Genomic DNA, 18,712 nt, shown 5'->3' on the forward strand with positions numbered 1-18,712 from the left:
CTCCTCTGGCAGGACACAGACCCGGCAGGTAAACGCAAGAAACATGATAGGAAACAGCCCAGAAAAGGCCATGGAAAGCTACCCACTGGCATACAATTGGCTGACGTGGGGGCAAGACCAGGCTGAATCTGTCCACATCATCCACTGGCAAATCCAGGCACCAGTGTGGGTCGACCTAGGGTTGGTCGCAACAAAGACTAGTGCACATTATGGAATGCTGAGGTGAGGTGGCCTGTACCGGAAGGGACCGCAGCGCCCTACCAGCCTGAGAACAAGAAAGGAAGTGGGCAGAGCCGGCAGGGGAATAAGGGAGGGTTCCTTTGCAGGACAGCTACTTTCGCAGGAGAGCATGGGCTGGGATGGGGGCAGACCAGACTAGGCAGAGCTACCACACCTGTGGGCTTCGTGCGGACCAGATCAGGGAAAAGCCGGGCTGGGTGGATTATTCCTACTGGTGCAAACAAAATTAAAGTGGGCGAGGGTTGTTTGGGCTTAGATGCAGCATCAACTGGAATCTGGGAGTGGGAGAGGCCTGGGAGGGAAATAGTGGGCTCATCCCTCTTGGGTTACCACTTCCACAGGACATAAAGCTAAGTTAACTAAGATAGCGGCTGGGGTGGAATGGGGTGTGGGACAGACTGGATTACTGCTACACTTACTGGCAAACCAGGGTAGGGGGTGGGCCTGGTGGGGGTTATTGTGGGTCGCTCCAACCTAGGCTGCAGCTCCCGCTGGTTTATGTGAGGGCCAAGTATGTGCTGGGCAGAACTAGGCTGGACTGTAACACCCATTGGTTCCAGTGGAAGTCGGGAGTGAAAACAGAACCAACCCAGCAACTGCAACCACCAGCTGATTGGAGCGATGGACGGTGCCGGGCCCTGTACTTGTTAGCACATACAAGAAGTTTCTTTGGAGATCTTCCTAATCTAAATGCTGGACTCAAAACCCTAACGAAGAAAAGAGAGAAGACAGAACGGGTCAACCAACCATCTCAGCTATGATGGACTATGTCAATCAGTGGATTTTTCAAAGCCCTCATAGTGCTTGGAGTGGCAAGATTGACAACGATTCATAACTGTTGCAATATCAAAACCACTTGAGCAAGAACCTCAGCGCATGCCCTACATCCGGGATCTGGGGAGGGTGGGAAAATGGGTGGGCCTTCTCCCTTAAATAACCCCCTTTAAACATGAAGGTAACAATATGGAAAACATACTAGTATTATCCACTTTCATGTAGCCCTTGAACCCTCTTACCCTAATTAACTATGTAAAGAATGTCAAAATAAAATTTTATAAAAATTAAAAAAAAAATGAGTGAAGAATTGGAATGGACATTTCTCTTAAGAAACTTACAAATTTCCAATAAGCAAGTTTTTTTTTTTAATCTCAACATTAGTGATCCTTAGGGAAAACCAAATCAAAGCACATGATGCATAGTATACTTCATACAAGAATACCTGTAGTTGAAAATGAACAGTAAAAAGTGTTGGCAAATGTATAGAATGACAACACTCTCAACTGACAAAGGGAAGAGAAAGCTGCAGCATTGCTTTGGAAAACTGACAAAGGGAAGAGAAAGCTGCAGCATTAACCTCCAAGGGTAGAGTTACTGTGTGACCCAGCGAGTCCTCTCAAATAACCCAAGTCCATTCAAAAACTTGGGCATGAATGCTCCAAGTGGTATAATTTACCAATAGTGAAAAAGTAGAAACAACCGAATGTGCATCAATTGACAAACATATATAAAATTTGATGTGATATAATGGGGCTCATGGCTCATGAGATGTATGTATGAAGACCTTATGTTACATGAAAGAAGTCATTCATGAAAAACAACATACTGTAGGAGTTCTAGGTAGAAAAATGTATGGCTAGGATTGGCAGGCAGGAAGGAAAGATTGGGAGAGTGGTAACTAGAGGATTTATTTGGGGGAGATGGGAGGAGTTCCAGAATGGATGAGGTAAGAGCAGCAGACTTTTGTAAGTAAGCCAGAACCCATTTACACTTACATTTTACAACGTATGGCGTATAGATTATGTCAATAAAGCTGTTACTTTAAAAAAAGACAACCAACCTCATCAATATTCAACACTTTTCCAATCTTCCTTCATCTATATGCTTACAGCTAAGAGACCCTGATAACCAAGTTTTTTTTAAGTGACAAAAAAATTTGCCTGTTTGCTTAAGAAGACATTGCTTGTTGAATTTGCTAGATATTTAAAGGATCAAGGTAAACAGATGCATGAAATTTGCTGAGATGATCTGAAACATTTTAAAGCTGAATTCTCATATACAGTGGTATTGGTGGGGAGGGACACTGAAGGGGGAAGAGATCAGAGAGCAAAGTTTTGAAAATCGCATAACCTAAGCATCACCCAAAACTAACTCAAATCCGTAGCAGGCAGGGGAGGGCCTGAGTGTGTTTAATGATTCCCCAGGTGTTCCGCTGTGCCTTGAACTTGGCAAACACTATTTCACTACCTAAGTTGTGAAAGCTGTTTCCGCGGTTATCTAATTTGTCAACCTTACGATTTAATTTTAATAGAACAAAATGAAATGTTTCCTGCGAGGGATGGTCACAAATTCAGTAGGAGGAACAAATTGGAGAAAACTGGCGCTAGAAGTTTTGAAGATGCATAATTTAATGTTTGCTTAATGTCGTAAGCTTGATATCTGGATCACAACACTTGCTTCGTCAGCTTCCCGCAGTCAGCACGACCCCGCTGCGCACAGGGAGCGCGGGAGAAGAACGGGGTCCGTGCGTATTTCACCAGCTGGTGCCAGTGGCTGCTGCAGAAAACTGCAAGATCAGGAGAGCCGTCTCTTCTCGCCCATGGCCCGGAAAGGGATCCCAGTCGCCAGGAAGTTTTATCGGGCACCCCCAGAGCCTCGGCCCCGGCCCGCCTTGACCTCTCGGGCCGTCCGCACCTCCGGGTTTCGCGTGGAGGTCGGGAAATGCGCCGGCGCGCGCGACCCGCGCTCCTCCTGCTGCTGCTCGTGCGTGCCGTGCTCCCGCAGGCGCGATCCCCGCGTAAGTCTTGGGTTGTGGCGAGCTGGGGGCTCTGCGGGGAGGAAAAGCCAAAGTAGCTTCTGGGCCCCGGAATCTGCTCACTTCCAGGAAACAACTGCTGGGGCCCCTGTTTGGCGACCTGTTTGTCCTGGTTCCAGCGGACAAAAATGGGATTCTGCCCGTGGAGCTTTCTACCGTCACTGGCCTCAGAGCCGCCCTTCGCCCTTCTCCGACCCCCGTGGCTCTGCGCCCCGGGGGGACCCCTGGGGCGGCCCCTGGAACACCCCCATCCCCGCCAGGCCTCCCCCGACGCAAACGCTTTTAAATGAACCTCCTGGGTTCTCCACACCGACTGAGCTAAGCCTGGGTCCTTGGTTTTGAATCTCAATTTCACTCTTTTTTACGGCGTTGCCTGAGCCATTTTGCCCTAGTCATCTCCAAACGGGAAGTTTTACCAAGGGCAACTTTGGCCTGGGTGTGCCCTCAGACTGCGTGCCAGCCGGCCAGCGCCGAACTCTCACTCCCACTCGGTCTGCTGAGCAGAGGTCGCCCACAAGGGAATGAGGATTCCGCACTCACCCCCACTTTCCCAGCACTTTTTCGCTTTTTGGCTTTTTGAACACTTGGCATAGAGGCTTCCGAGACAGTCCCGCCCGCCCACCCTTGGTCTTTTCCCAACTCTTAGAGGAAAAAAAAAAAAAAATCATAAGTTTCTGTGATTTTTGAACGTCTGAACTGAACGTGATACTTTTTGATAGCTTTTTTTTTCCAGCTCACCTTGTTGCTAATTTGTAATGAATTGTATATAACTCACAGGTTTCCTCTAAAAGGACCAATAATTAACCAATAATTAGAGTACCAATAATTAACATTTAAGGGTTCAGTCAGTTTGACATTACATTCATATTCCATTCTATTTGATGCATTGGATGGTGGAAGCCATTAATAAGTGAGCCAATCTGGTGGCCAGGATAACCTGTGGTTACAAAAAACTGTAAACAGTCTGGTTTGTGTGGTTAAACCGAGTCCTGCCAGATCCTGTAATCTTTCCTGGCAGTGATTTTTGTTGTCCAGCCCTGTGCTCAGTACGTTATACACATTGTTAGCACTTGATGCTCAGAAGAGGACTTTAGGGCAGGTGCTGGTACCCAGCTCAAGGAGGCAACGTCCTGCCTACTGGTTGGTTTCTTTATCTTCCAGTGAGCGTTTGCAGAGTGGCTGTGACCAATGAACCTCATGCCGGAATGGTGTTGGAAACGTAAAAGGTGGCGTTAGCAGAAGGAGCTTGTCCACTCCAGAGGCCGTCGTGCCTCTGTAGATCTGGTGGACCACCTGCTTCTCCATGATGGACACCTGCCCTCACAGGAGGGTCCTGAGCATCAGACCAGGGCTGAGGGATGAAACAGGGCCCCTCTCTGGGGCTCCTGCAACCTGTCGATGCTGACAGCAAACTGCTCCCCAAAGTTCTTATTGATTCTGAGGGACCACGGGCCAACTCCCCAACCTGGTATCTCCACTGTGCCTTCTGGTTCTCCAAAATTCATAGAAAATACATATTATGAAAAACCTGTGCAGGGTTTCATTCATTTTGGGGGCGGGGCACCAAAATAAACAGCTAGTTGTACTTTTCCATGGCTCTCCTGAAGTCAACCTTGATAGCCAGTCCGATAGGATGGGAAATCCTATCTGTGAGTTGTGGTGTTTCAAACCCAGAGGGGGAAAAGAAGCTGGGAAACAATTCCTTGTTGTATAAGATCCTGTATTGTGGAAGAGATGACAGTGAGTGAAGGAGCAGTGCCAGGGAGAGACAGGTGCTGTGACTGCATGTGGAACAGGAGGTCAGGGGGCGGGGAAGTGGCGTTCTGGGCTGCCCAGGGAGATGTGAAAGAAAGGACGCTAATGTGGAGATGTGGACTGGGGGCAGAACTTCCCAGGTGACCTATGAGGGGCTGGGAAATCGTGCTGACTCATGTTTGCACAGCACAAATGACCTGCTTTGTTAACACGGGGTGTTGGGACTGTGGGCAGCCTTACAGAAAGTACAACTGCCTTCCCTGTATTGTATTTTGTGTAACATTCCTCCAGTTGTGACAACAAAAGGTATCTCCAGAAACCTCCAGATGTTTCCTAGGTGACACTGTCTGGGGAGACAGTGGCTTGGAGGAGCCACTGCTGGGCTCAGATGGGCTGAGTTGTGTGTTCCTTCATGGGGTGACCTGATCCAACGTTTTCAAATACTACTGCAGCTGCTGTGTAAGACACAGAGCATGGCAGGAGTAAAGTGGAAGAGCAGGTAGGACACTTTTGTAGCAGACCCAGCAGGGATGGGGGCAAGAAATGGTTGTAGTCTGGATAAATCATAAAACACATCACCACCAGGTCTGTGCACTTTGTGGGAGAAAGCAAGACTCAAATGTGGCTTTGTTCCTCTGGCATTTTACTTCACTGACTTGAGCGATGAAGTAATCGGTGATGCCATTTCTGAGATCATAAAGCCAGAGGGAAGAACAGTTTGGAGGAAAGCCAAAAGCTTGGTTGTGGAAAGTAAATTTCAAATTTCTCAGCCTTTTGGCTAAGATCAAGTGTGAGATTGCCAATCCTGTCACCCACTGGTGTGGCAGGTAAGCAGGCAGGCATAAGAATGTAGAGTCCAGAGCCAGAGATGAAAAATCCTAAAGTCACTTGCTCATCCAACAAGTATTTCTGGCTGCTGCCATGACAGCAGCCGGATGCTGTACCAGCCCTGCCCTGGAAGGACCTTTCTGGAGTAGCATCTTTCTAGAATGCTGGGGCAGGTGGAGGGAAACAAGCTTGCTCGGCCGTGGCAGCTGCTTGGGGCTCCCCTCTTTCTGCTTTAGATAGCACTGAAAAATGGCTCTGGGCTAATTAGCTGGTAGAGTTGCTCAGCACATATTTGCATATGAGAGTACTTAGAGACTGAAGCAGTGAAGACACAAAGGCAAAGTCCTGAGGACTTGGGTTCCTATTCCTTCTGAGCATCCTGCGCTAAGATGCCAGGACTTTCCTAAAGTGGGTTAGGAAGTCATTACTAACTGGGCTGGGGCTGCAGCTGGGGCGGTGAGGGCATGGGGATTAACCAGGATTCTAGTCTGGAGGGATGAAGATTGCCTGGCACTTCAATGGGCAGGGGAACAGTGGGGCTCCATCCAACTGCCTGCTGCTGTCTTTCCAGGTTCCCACTCTCTGTTCTTCTACTTCATGGGTGCCTCACAGCCTGACCTTGGACTACCTTTGTTTGAGGCATTAGGCTACCTGGATGACCAGCTGTTCGTGTCCTACAATCATGAGAGCCGTCGAGCTGAACCCCGGGCCCCATGGCTGCAAGGCGGGCCGCCAAGCCAGCTGTGGCTGCAGCTGAGCCAGAGCCTGAAGGGATGGGATCACATGTTCACCGTCGACTTGTGGACCATCATGGACAACAACAACCACAGCCAGGGTGTGTGGAGAGGTGGTGGCAGGGTAGCTCCTCCTTAGGGATGCATCTTGAGGGGACAGAGCTGGGAGGGAGAGTAGGGAAGAGGACGGTGATAGTTTCCGGGGTTCCTGCTCTATGCATGAGGGTGGGCACGGGGACTTGATCCTTCAACCTCAGTAACCAGCTTGGGTATGTTTCCAGAGTCTCACACCCTGCAGGTGATCCTAGGCTGCGAAGTACAAGAGGACAACAGCACCAGGGGCTTCTGGAAGTATGGATATGATGGGCAGGACCACCTCGAATTCTGCCCTGAGTTGCTGGATTGGAAAGCAGCAGCAGAACCTGGTGCCCAGGCCACCAAGCTGGAGTGGGAGGTGCACAAGATTCGAGCCAAGCAAAACAAGGCCTTTCTGGAAAGGGATTGCCCTGAGCAGCTGCGACAGTGGCTGGAAGTGGGGGGAGGGACTTTGGACCAGGCAGGTAGGTGCCAGTCCTCTACACCACTCCCCGCCCCAAGCCCAGCTCACCAGTGAGGAGTCGGGAGGGGGCTGCTGGCACAGGGTCCCTGGCTGGGGCTTCAGAGGCAGCTGAGTGTGTCTGACTTTCCCAGTCCTACAATCTGTACCTTCCAGGTGAGCTGTTTGTCACAGTCGCAGCCCTGGTCTTGGTTATCTTCTTTATGCCAGTTGTTAAGGAGAAGTGTCTGAAACCCGTTTTCATTCAGCCAAGATCCCTGTGCCTAGTCCCATGGAGGAATTCAGAGAGGCTCGTAACTCCCCAGGCATATGAATGCCAAAGTGAGACAACCCCTGAATGTGGTGGAGCCTTTGAAAGTTAAAGGCCACTCTCAGAATCCCAAAGTTCCCAATCTTACAAGGCTCTTCTTCCAAGAAAATTTACTGGGGGTGAGCCACATGAAATCCATAGTGTGTATATCCATAGTCATCCTCGATTCACAAAAAGGACCATGTTGTCACCAGGATGAAGGAGGTGGGTAGCAGATGTGCAAATCTGCATGCTGGACAGAAAAGGCCAACCTGTCTGTGACTGTCCTCAATGGGACATGGCAGGAGAGCCCAATCTTGGACTGAATTTTAGGCCACAGAATGGTGCCTCTTCTGCTTCCCATCTTAACCTGGAAAGGATGTGTCCTTCCTCCAATCTATAGAGGAACTGAAAGTTCCAGACTTCCTGGCATGGGATAAAAAGGTCCTTTTCTTTATCTTTCCCCCAAGTGCCTCCTTCAGTGATGGTGACACGCCACATATCCTCTGCTGCAACCACTCTGCAGTGTCGGGCTCTGCACTTCTACCCCCAGAACATCTCCATACAGTGGCTGAAGGACGGGCAGCCACTAGAAGCCAAGGATATGGTGTTGAAGGTGGTGCTTCCCAACGGGGATGAGACCTACTGGGCCCTGGTGTCCTTGACTGTGCCCCGTGGGGAAGAGCAGAGATTCACCTGCCAGGTGGAGCACCTCAGTCTGGACCAGCCCCTCACTGCCTCCTGGGGTAAGGATGAAACCCAGGACAGAGCACATCTCTGGTGCAGGGAGCCAGGGAGATCTGCACAGTGGTGGGGAGGTCTGCTCTGGGTTGTATTAAAAGGTTGTAACTTGCTTTTGCTGTCCCAGAGCCCTCCATCTCCAGCAGCCTTGTCATTGGAATTGCGAGTGGGATCCTTGTTTGTGTCCTTGGCATCTTTTTTGGAATTCTGTTCCGAAAATTCAAGAAGAGGCGGGCTTCAAGTGAGTAGGAGCATGGGGGACGTGTCATAGTCCTCCTGTAGGCAATGAGACAGTGGGAATTTTGAAGCCATGGGAAACCTGACCTCCCTTTATTTCCTTGAAGAGGAGCACCAGCACCTGCTGGGGACTGGAGAGGCATTCATGACTTTTCTTAGAATTCTAGAAATATCGTTTGACTGCCTGCTGTTTGACAAGTGTTAAAGGGATCAAAGCTTTGAGACTGAGAAAGGAAGGTGTTCTGGCTCCCTGAAGGTCAGATTCACTTGGAACAAAATTGATGCCCATAAACACAGATGGAGATGCCTTGATGTGCTAAGGGGTGTGAACCTAGTACTTTGGGGTAGGGAGTAGGTCAAAGAAAGGGAATTCACAGTCTACATTCACCAGGGGTCAAGAAGGGCTTCTGAGGGCTTGCTGGGGAGGAGGGATGGTGGTCCTTTAGGGTAGACTGAAGCTAAGAAGCAGCAGCAGTGACAGGTAGCCATGCCAGCAAGAGACAATGGAAAGTATAGGGTGGCTGCATTTTATCCCTATATAACACCAGTTCTGCATTTCCACACCCTGAGCATCTGTGATGGATTGTAAACACACAGGGGAAAGCCTGCCTTGGTGGTCCTGGGTCCCCTGGAACATTAAGGAGTCACTGAGGTGACAGAAGTCGGCGACAGTCTCCATGCAGTGATGGGTCGCTGGGGAAGGACTGTTTAGAAGGCTCAGGAGCAGTTCTCAGCGATAATGGTGTCCCAAATCCCAGGGACGCCAGGCGTTAAGACTGAAGGGTGAATGGGGATGGGAAGGGACAAGGAAGAGGCTAGATAATGTCTGTTCCATGACAATCTCACCGCTTCTCATCTTCACAGGAGGAGTCATGGGTGACTACGTCTTAGCCGAATGCCAGTGAGGCACAGCCAGCAGACCAGGGGCAAGGACAAGCAGCTGAGACTCCTGCAGGGGCCCCACTCACTTGTAGAGTTCTCCATGTTTCAGCACAGATGTGGACCTGACAAACAGAAACTCCGCTCTTGACCTTTCCTGTTCACTTCCTTTTGGACCCTCTGCACCAGGGACCCTCAGCACCGCACCTCCACCCCAAACCGCACCCCTCAAGCTGAGAGCTGTCTCCCCCAGAATTTGTTCTCAGGGATCTCAAGCTGCTTCCAGGGGTTGATTTCGTTTTCTCCCTCGCCTCAGGCCCACTGCACTTGTGCCATCTTAGTTCCCACCTCTACAAAAAGCCTTGTTAAGCCTGGGGATGCATCAGTTAACAGCTGAGAAAAGTAGGTGCAATCTCTGCATGTCTCTCTTTATACAGTATAGATGATCTTCCAGCCTGCCTGGGACAGGGAGCAGTTGCTGGTGCGTACAGCAGGTGGAGGAGGCAGGAGTCTGCAGGGCCACTCGGCTCTGTCTCTGATTCTCAGTGAGCCTCAGGCAAACAGAAAACGAATCCCTCAAACACAGTGTTTCCTTCCCAAGTCGCTGAGGGAAGGAGCTGGAATGTACTTGTACATACTGCCTGGTTGCCCTCTCTGGCATCTGTCTCTTCAACAAGGGCTTGGAGTTTGGGGCCCATTTGGGGCTTCTCTGGGCTGCACAGTGGATCCCAAGCCAGTTTCTTCACATCAGAACCTGGTGGCACTTGCCCCTCCCACCTTCTGGAGCGTCCTCTGTCTCTTTAAGATGCTAAGTCAGAAGCTACCAAGAGCTAAGAGGATGCCCTGGCGCCCTCCTGTGGTTGTTGGTTGTTGGGATTCTGGTTTTCATCTCCAGTTGTGACATTCCAAACAGATGCATCAAACCAGGATGCTCCGGAATGACTGGGTCTGGGAAAGTGGCTCCTCTGATCTTGTAATGACGAGTTTTAGTGTCTGTCCCTGTTTGGCACGCGTTTGTTTTATGCCACTGTGTTCATTTCCTGCCTGGTTGTGACACAGCCATCTGCCTCAGGAAGCAGGTGTCTTAGGAAGCCCAGTTCAGCTTGGAAATTCGTGTGCTAGGCATTGAATCTGACCACAGAGATCACAACTTCTTAAAAAGTTTGGTCATTGGATCATGTTATGAAACTTATGTGAAGGAAAGGTCATTATTTTCATTGTAGAAAAGTTAAAAATGAACAAAGCTAATTAGTTGCTTAGTGTAAATTCTTTTTAACAACTGTGTTATCTCTCAGTGTTATTGGTACGTTGAAATATATGAAATTAACAAATCTGTTTTAATAAATGTACAATGGCATTGTATACTAATGCAATTTTACTTCTGTTCTTGTCTTTCTTGTACATACACTTAAGCCTTTTGTAATGTTTGACATTTCCATGGCTTTCAATTCCTTTTACATTTTTGTCTTATGGAATACTCTCATTCAAAGGTAGTTGTATTTTTCACTCTGGGAGCATGATTGTCTACTTTGTAAAATGGTGATTATTCTCTCTGTGGACAATTCTGAAAGCACTTGGCAGGTTTTCTCTAATCCAATGCTTAAAGCAGAAGGATAAATTACAGTTTAGTACTACAGGTTTGCATTAGTCACATTTCAAACAAATATAACAACATTGGCAGCCAACAGGAATGATTAATCTCAATTTTCTATCACTTTTGTAACTTAATGTTTCTGACTTTGGCCATCGAATCTTAAAGCTAACTACATTTGAAAAATCAAAAACCTGGGCTGTGAGTTCTGTTCCAACACATCTCCTTGCGTGGTAGCAAGGAGAATGCTGCCACCTGGTGGCCGAGGCCAGTGACTCAAACTTGTCATGTAACTGCTGAGCCCCGGGCGTGGGAGTTCGGTGAAGGGCTGGATGGACTGGTGGCCAGAGCATCTTATGTACAGAAAAGGCCCTGAAATTCTGAGAACATAAGATAGAAACTGCATATTTGACACCACACTCGTCGGAATCAGAGAGCTAAACTGCCTGAACTGGGAACAGAAGAGAAGGCAATCACCTGTGTTCTGTAAGTCAAGGACAGCAGGAGGTTCAGGCCTGTTGGCAAATGCTACCAAAATTGGCAGTGACAATAAGGCTTGGCAGAGACTCAAGGCCCAGATCCTGGTGCCCAACATCGGTACAGGAACAACAAGAATACAAGGCACCTGTTGCCCAATGGCATCTGCATGTTCTTGGACATAACACAAAGCTGGAGGTGCTGCAGGTGTGCAACAAGTCTTACAATGCAGAAATTGCTCACAATCTCTCCCCCAAGAACCACAAAGCCATCAATGAAAGGGCAGCCCAGCTGGCCATCCGAATTACTAACTCCAACGCCAGGCTGTGCAGTCAAGAAAATGAATAGCCAGCTTGGGTGAACATTTTATTTGTGTTTTAATAAAACATTGAAAACCACACACACACACACAAAGATTTCTTTATTCAAGAAGCAGAGTGACAGAGGCAGAGCTGTTGCTTCAGTGGAAGCAATGCTTCACTCCGCTAGGCCTGCAGACTCCCAGGGCTGGACCAGACTGAATCCAGGAGCCATGAACTACATCTGTGTCTCCTGTGTGTGCAGCAGGGACCCAAGGACTCCACTTTCCTGGCTTTTGGCCTCAGCTTGCTCAGTGCTGGCGGTTACAGTCATTAGGGAGAGAACCAGAGTATGGTGGAATTTTCTATGTCTCTCTTTGAAGCAGTTTTCAAAGAAATGAATACATCTTATGTGTGTATATTAACAAAACAGTAAGGATTCTGTTTGGGATACCCATAACCTGTCTCAGACTTCCTGGGTTCAAATCTTTGCCTCCTGCTGCAGCTCATATGGGAGGCCACAGATGATGATTCAAATAATTGATTCGCTGCCACCCACTTGGGAGACCCAGAGTGAGACTGTGGCTCTCAGCTTCCCTGTGGGCCAACCCTGGTGGAAGCAGATATTTGGGAAAAAAAATCAAAGAACAAATTGGAAATCTGTCCCTCCCTCTCTGATTCTTTCTTCCTTCATTTCAAACAAATAAAAACAAAGCAAGAATAAACTGAATGTCAAAATAAAAGTGAGGTTTCCTAGTAATAAAGCAGGTAATAAAGATTGACTTTATCTGAGGAGTTTCTGTAGATTTAGGATTCATACCATGTGTTTCACATGAAATTAGCATATTTTATTTATTCATTGAAATCAAGAATTTTTTTTCATGATACAGTTTCCTAGGCTCAGAGATGTCCCTGTCTACCTTCCCCTCCTCCTCTCTACCCAGCCTACCATTTGCCCTGTATTATAACAATAAGTATAGTCCTTCATCAACAGCCACAAATCCATCATTCTTGAGACTCTGAGATTCTAAGAGTTCCATGTACAAACTCAGCTGACACTTTCGCTGTAATGTTTCACATTCTTTCTCCGTTTAATCTTCTGTTATAAGGTGGTGGGAGCAGATAGGATCCCAGGGTGGGAGCAAAGGGGAGTTTCTGACTTGTCTCCCTCAGGTCATGGTCTAAGTATGCACAGCAGCTGTTTATTTACTGGGATGATGGGCAAGAGGTGGTGTTTAGCCAAAGTCTATCTTTCTGGAGATTTCTTGGAGAGCTTCAACAGGAAGCCAAGAACATCTTGAGAGATCTGTTCAAGCCACATTCAGACCCAGTTATGCTATTCTGCCATTCTGTAAAAAATCAGATTACCCTTGCTGCAAAGCCAATCATCTCAACAAAGGAGTCCAAGGGGAGGACTCTGGGCTTTGTTATGACCTTAATCAAGTATTAGCCCTACAGGACAATTAATCCCCAACTCTGCAAAACCCATGTTCACCCTTAAAACCAGCGCAGGTTGAAAAGGCATTTGAAAAGGAGTCAGGGAAAATATATTTGCAGTTCCAAGCAGGTCAGGCAGGAGCAGCAAGCCAAGAGAGGCCCGGTTCTTGGGTTGCTTAAACAAAGCTGGGTGTTCCTTGCTTTTCACAAACCTGTACAAAATGGGGTCACTTATTGAGAGTCAAGAGAAAGAAGCCAATATTTAAGAGATTTTGTGATTTACAGTATGTTTATCTTCTTTTCCGTCCGAACCTTGGAACCAGGGGGTGTAGCACCTCACCGTGGTCAGGCATGTATTTTACCGAGCACGGAAGCACCCATCAAACTGCGCTAGTTTAAATAGAAATATTAAAACGGGAGGAAAAAAAAAATCTCTTGACTGATATTTCTACTTTTTGACAGTTTTTGTACTTTACCCAGTTGGCTGTCTGGTAAGGCTTTGCGGGGCGGAGGGGAATGGAGAATGAGGCTGCAGGATCTGCGTCAGTGAGCAGGTAACACCCACCATTGGCAGAGGCTCCAGGCCCAAACAAGGACATTACGGGAGACAAGCCTTCCTTCTCAGCCCAAATCTGTACCGCCCCTTCCGCTGCAGCCAATGAAGAGCTGGGTTTCAGTAGCCAATCAAAACACTCCCTGGCCCCGCCCCCTTGGTGACTTAACCCGGAAAAACAATTCCGCCCACGGAGCCGTCGTTTCCAATCAGGTCCGCAGACGCAGTATTTAATGGCCTGAGCCAACGGCGGCGTCACCGTGCTGGCAGACATGTCTGGTCGCGGCAAGGGAGGCAAGGGCCTTGGCAAAGGCGGCGCCAAGCGCCACCGCAAGGTGCTGCGCGACAACATCCAGGGCATCACCAAGCCCGCCATCCGCCGCCTGGCGCGCCGCGGCGGCGTCAAGCGCATCTCGGGCCTCATCTACGAGGAGACCCGCGGCGTGCTCAAGGTCTTCCTGGAGAACGTCATCCGCGACGCCGTCACCTACACCGAGCACGCCAAGCGCAAGACCGTCACCGCCATGGACGTGGTCTACGCGCTCAAGCGCCAGGGACGCACCCTCTACGGCTTCGGCGGCTAAAGCTGCTCCTGCAACCCCGAACTATCAACCAAAGGCCCTTTTCAGGGCCGCCCACCAGGTCCTGGAGAGAGCTGTGCTGTGTGGCAAGTGATGCTAGAAGCCAGACAGGTCCCTGTTATCCCATTTGAAAATCAGTTACTCCCGAGCAAATCAGATGTGTTTCCGCAATTTGCAGTTTCCTCTGTAAACCATGTTTTTTTTTTTTTTTTTTGTTTTAACGCAGAACCTTGTAGAAGGAAACTGGCCAACTCCAAACTAATTTAACTCGTGTAGGAATGCAAGTTTATTCTTTGTGAAAGAACAGATCTACTTTATTAGGTGCAGTATGGTCTTGCAGCATAGTACCCTCAAGGCTATGACATTTACCTGATCAAATGTGCTTGCCTAGTAAGCCAGAGAAAGTAACTTGCATACTTAATAATGCATTGCATAGCAGCGTTTATTTTGCCCTTGGCTTTGTTTACAAAGTCGCTGAATTGAGCAAAGTTAGTAGTATTGAGCTAACAGATGTCGAAGTTACTTTGCATACAAAAAAGGTACTCTACGTGACATTGTAAATCTTAAAAGGTTAGCCAGATACACAGAAAAGAGGCCAGATACACAGAGATCTTCCACTCAATTCACTCCCCAGGTGGCCACAACAGCCACATCTGCGCTGATCCAAAGCCAGGAGCCAGGAGCTCTTCCGGGTCTCCCACGCAGGTACAAGGTCCCAAAGCTTTGGGCCGTCCTCTGCTGCTTTCCCGGGCCACAGGCAGGGAGCTGGATGGGAAGTGGGGCCGCCGGGATTAGAACCAGCGCCTACATGGGATCCTGGCATGTGCAAGGCAAGGACAGCAGCGAGGCTACCGCGCTGGGCTTGTAATTTTCAGTCTAAGGTGCACCAACCCATGTATTCGAAAATTGTTCGGCTTATGAAATGTGCTCAGAAAGCATAATTTTACTGCAAAATAACTACTAGACAATGTTTGAGCTTGTGGGACTAGCACAACTTCAGCTATGCGGTGTAATCAAACCATACCACACAACTCTTATCCCCACGCTGAAATCACAGTACAGGTTGAGCACTTCCAGCAGGTAACTAGTTCCTGGTAACGTGCCTGCTGTGATTTGGCAACAGTAACTGTCAGAGACCCGTGCTTTCACCCACCCTGGTTCTAACCCGTCCGTCAAAGCTGTTAGGCTGGCTGGCCTTGTTACAGAAACGGAGTTACACCCTTTGCAGACCACGGGAGTGGCTCTTAAAAGAGCCTTTGGGTTTCCTGAATTTAACCGCTAGCGGTTCCTCACTTCTTCGTGGACAGCTTCCGCTGACCAGCCTTCTGCTGGGGCAGTCTGGCTTTGGAAGGCTTGGGCTTGGCTGGTCTGCCCTTGGCCGGACTCTTACTCTGCTTCTTGCCCTGGACTCCCTTAACGGGCCTGCCACCACGGACAGCTTTCTTAGCTGTATTCCTCTGCTTCTTCACTTTCTTGTTGGTCTTGATACTTTTCGGGGACCTGGAGTCCCGGGTTAAGATCCCCTTCTTGGTTTTGCGAGACCGAGACTTCTTGACCTTGCTCTTGGTGGGTTCAGGAGTGGCTTTTTTACTGAGCCTGAAGGAGCCGGAGGCGCCGGTGCCCTTGGTCTGGACCAGGGTGCCCTTGCTCACCAGGCTCTTGAGCCCCAGCTTGATGCGGCTGTTGTTCTTCTCCACATCGTAGCCGGCGGCCGCCAGCGCCTTCTTGAGCGCGGCCAGGGACATGCCTGCCCTGTCCTGGCACATGGACACCGCCTCGGTGATGAGCTGCGACAAGGAGGGGATGGGAGGCTTGCGACTCGCACCCGTTAAGCCAACCGGCTTCTTCCCTCGCCGCTTGGTTGACGGTTTCCCCATAGGGACGACCACAGGTTCGACTGGCGCTGCGGGAGCCGTCTCGGACATAGCAGCAGCAGGACACTCCGGGCAATGCCAGCAGGGAGCGGCCGGCCCTGCGCCGGGGGCCCTTTTATAGGGCAGGCTGCGCTGTGATTGGTGCATCACCGAGCATCGCCCCTCCCCTCGGGGGAGGAGCATTTGTGTTTGTTGTCACCCCAAAAGTTGAATCCCCTAAAACTCTTCTCTGCGGAATAACCTTGGTTCTGCTACCGAATGATTCGTGGAGAGTCAGATTTCATATTAGTTTTTGCCTTTTCATGGAAAATGACTCTAATTCTCAAAACTATTAAAGAAAGGCCTCGATTTTTAGCCAAACTCGAGAGAGAAGATCAAAACTTCCTTCTTTTCTCGTAAATAAAAAAATAATTTTTGGCAGGAGACTAATCTCATCTCTTCAGAGTGCTCTTCCAAGCAGATGGCTTCTAACTGGTGAAAAAAGCAAGTGATCTACATCCTTATTTTTATGCAAATTATTTATATATGTGAAGGAAATAACACAGATCTCCTGTTGCCTTGTGTAGAGTTGGAAGATGCTTGCAAAATTGTTGGAGGGCTGTGGAATATGATTTTATCTAGAAAAGCTTGAAGCTAGAACATCATGCACCATATGAAAATCCCACGGAGCCGCAAACCTGGATTGGATCACTAGTTACTGAAGACAATCAAGGATGGAGTAACGAGGAGGGTGACTTAGATGTTACCTACTGGGCTACCATGGAGCTACCCTAATGACTGTGACCTAAACTGAGTTCTGCTTCTAGTTTTGGTAGTTCTGTACACCTCCTCTCCACAGATAAACAGACACAGTGCCTTAAACGTGAAGTGGGAATCCTGGCAGGTAAAAGTCACAAACCTGTATCTCTAACAAGCCTGGTCTGGCAAATGTGGGAAAGGGGTTGTTGGGAAAGTGGCCAGTATGCTTCCCTGGACTTCTGTTGGAACTGGCCGATGTGGGAGGACTGGAGACAGGCCCTTGATCCTGAAGGCCAGGGCTTTCTGGAAGATGCTGATGGAAAAACATATAGTGTGGCTGGAGCTCAGACTCTCAGGAGAGGAAAACCCAAGGACCATTTGGCAGCTATACCCCTAAATGATTTTGTGAAAATCTGGGCTGGTGTGATATCCTAGTGGCTAAATCCTTGCATGCGCTGGGATCATATCCTGATTGCTCCACTTCCCATCCAGCTCCCTGCTTTTGTTCTGGGAAAGCAGTCAAGGACGACCCAAAAGCCTTGGAACCCTTTACCAGAATGAGAGAACTGGAGGAGGCGCCTGACTCCTGGCTGTGGATTAATTCAGCTCTGGGCATTGCAGCTACTTGGAGAGTGAATCAGCAGACGGAAGATCTTTCTATGTTTCCTTCTTTCTCTATACGTGCTTTTCCAAGAAAAATAAATAAATCTTTTTTAAAAAATGATTTGGTGAAAATTTTACCAGTTTTTCAGAACAGAGGGCCCCCGGAGATTCTCGAGGAAAGAGTATGTTGTGGTGATGTTGTTGCATTTGTGTTCTCTGGTTTTATTAAATAAACAGTTGTTACTAAGAAAAGGCCAGTGTCAGAAGATGGGAGTCTCAGAATGACAAGAATGACAAACACTAACCCTAGGGATTAATGCGGAAAACATTTGAAATATTTGTAAAACAAAAGAGAATGAGACTTTAAAGGACTGTAGAGAAGTGGTTTTTTGTTTTTGTTTTTGTTTTTTTTTTTTAAAGAAAAAAAGGAGAAAAGTTCTCTGCCTCGTGCACACACCAGCACAGGATTTCTTGACTATGTCAAATGGCCGTCCTTCATGTTTTCACTCTTTCATTTCTCTCGCCTTTGGTGATTCCTCAGGAGATCGTTAAATTATCATTTTTCATTTAAATTTTCATTAAATTTAGTAGCTTTGGAGTCAGGTTAGGAATAAAGGTTGACAGACCATATTGTGCCATTTCATTCAAGGTAACAGAATTGGAAAATTAAAGAAATTCATAGATCCTGTAGGTTTTGAGACCCAGGAAATTAATGGTGATGCATATATTTTGGACGGGTGTCACTGTCCTACAGTGAGGGACTTGGTGCATGGAGCTGGTAATCACACACAGACTATTGACTGATGGTCAATATCCAACGTTTATTACTAGCAAAAACTTTTCAAGACTGAAGGTCATGTAAGTAGGATAAGGAAGGAGGGTCTGAAACAGGAATGTGGTTTATCTGTTTGCATGGAAAGGAAGTCAGTTGAGCAAGAGTATGTTTTCCCAGCAGGCTACTAATTATAAACAGCTTACACTAGAAAAAAGCACCTCTCTTTGATCTGTTCTCAAGGCTTCGGATTAGAGAGTTCCTGTGCCCTTATTCCAGTGCAGCTGCTTCAAGACCTTTGTTCTGAGTTCTCCGAGCTTTCTGGCATGATTGAAGTTGGTTACAGTTTTACACTGCTGAGGTTCCCCATTGTCCTCCTATAGACAGGTAGCTAAGATGTAACTTAAAAACAAAAGATATTCACATATAAACATAGCATAATTATTACATTGTACTTTCTTATTATACACGTATATATTATATACACATCTATAAATGTGTAAAATCAGATATCTTATCCTGTACTATTCAGTGTCCTAAGTTTTTCCTCTCTTCTACAAAAGAAATTAATTTTGTGCATGAAGAAATTGAAGCACAGGATATCACATGACTTGACAAGGTTCTTAGAAATAGGGAGCCAGAGAACTAAAGTTCAAGTTCAGGAAGTCTCACTTCAAAATCCTGCTACCTTTCCCATTTCATTGTGAGGGATCTAC

General features: G+C 47.9%; 2 protein-coding genes across 2 annotated transcripts in view; one reads left to right on the top strand and one right to left on the bottom strand.

Moving 5' to 3' along the window:
- LOC121147753 overlaps positions 1–14,034 on the top strand; it is a 50,111-nt gene extending 36,077 nt beyond the window's left edge. Inside the window, exons 7-8 of the mRNA XM_040967657.1 lie at positions 8,123–8,136; positions 13,699–14,034. Coding sequence (XP_040823591.1) covers positions 8,123–8,136; positions 13,699–14,012 — 328 coding nt within the window. The 3' untranslated portion in view covers positions 14,013–14,034. The remainder of the gene's footprint in view (positions 1–8,122; positions 8,137–13,698) is intronic.
- Positions 14,035–15,298: 1,264 nt separating this feature from the next.
- H1-6 (H1.6 linker histone, cluster member) lies at positions 15,299–15,940 on the bottom strand. The gene has a single exon (XM_040967560.1). It carries the CDS (start codon positions 15,932–15,934, stop codon positions 15,299–15,301), a length of 636 nt encoding a protein of 211 aa, XP_040823494.1. The 5' UTR covers positions 15,935–15,940.
- Between the last annotated feature and the right edge of the window lie 2,772 nt (positions 15,941–18,712).

The sequence above is a fragment of the Ochotona curzoniae genome, unplaced genomic scaffold (genome assembly GCF_017591425.1).
Source record: "Ochotona curzoniae isolate NIBS_2020 unplaced genomic scaffold, NIBS_Ocur_1.0 scaffold_461, whole genome shotgun sequence".
In the NCBI taxonomy this organism is placed as follows: Eukaryota; Metazoa; Chordata; class Mammalia; order Lagomorpha; family Ochotonidae; genus Ochotona; species Ochotona curzoniae.

What these genes read in the sequence shown, in the direction of transcription:
- H1-6 (XM_040967560.1), bottom strand. Translation starts at nt 15,934, where the DNA reads ATGTCCGAGACGGCTCCCGCAGCGCCAGTCGAACCTGTGGTCGTCCCT.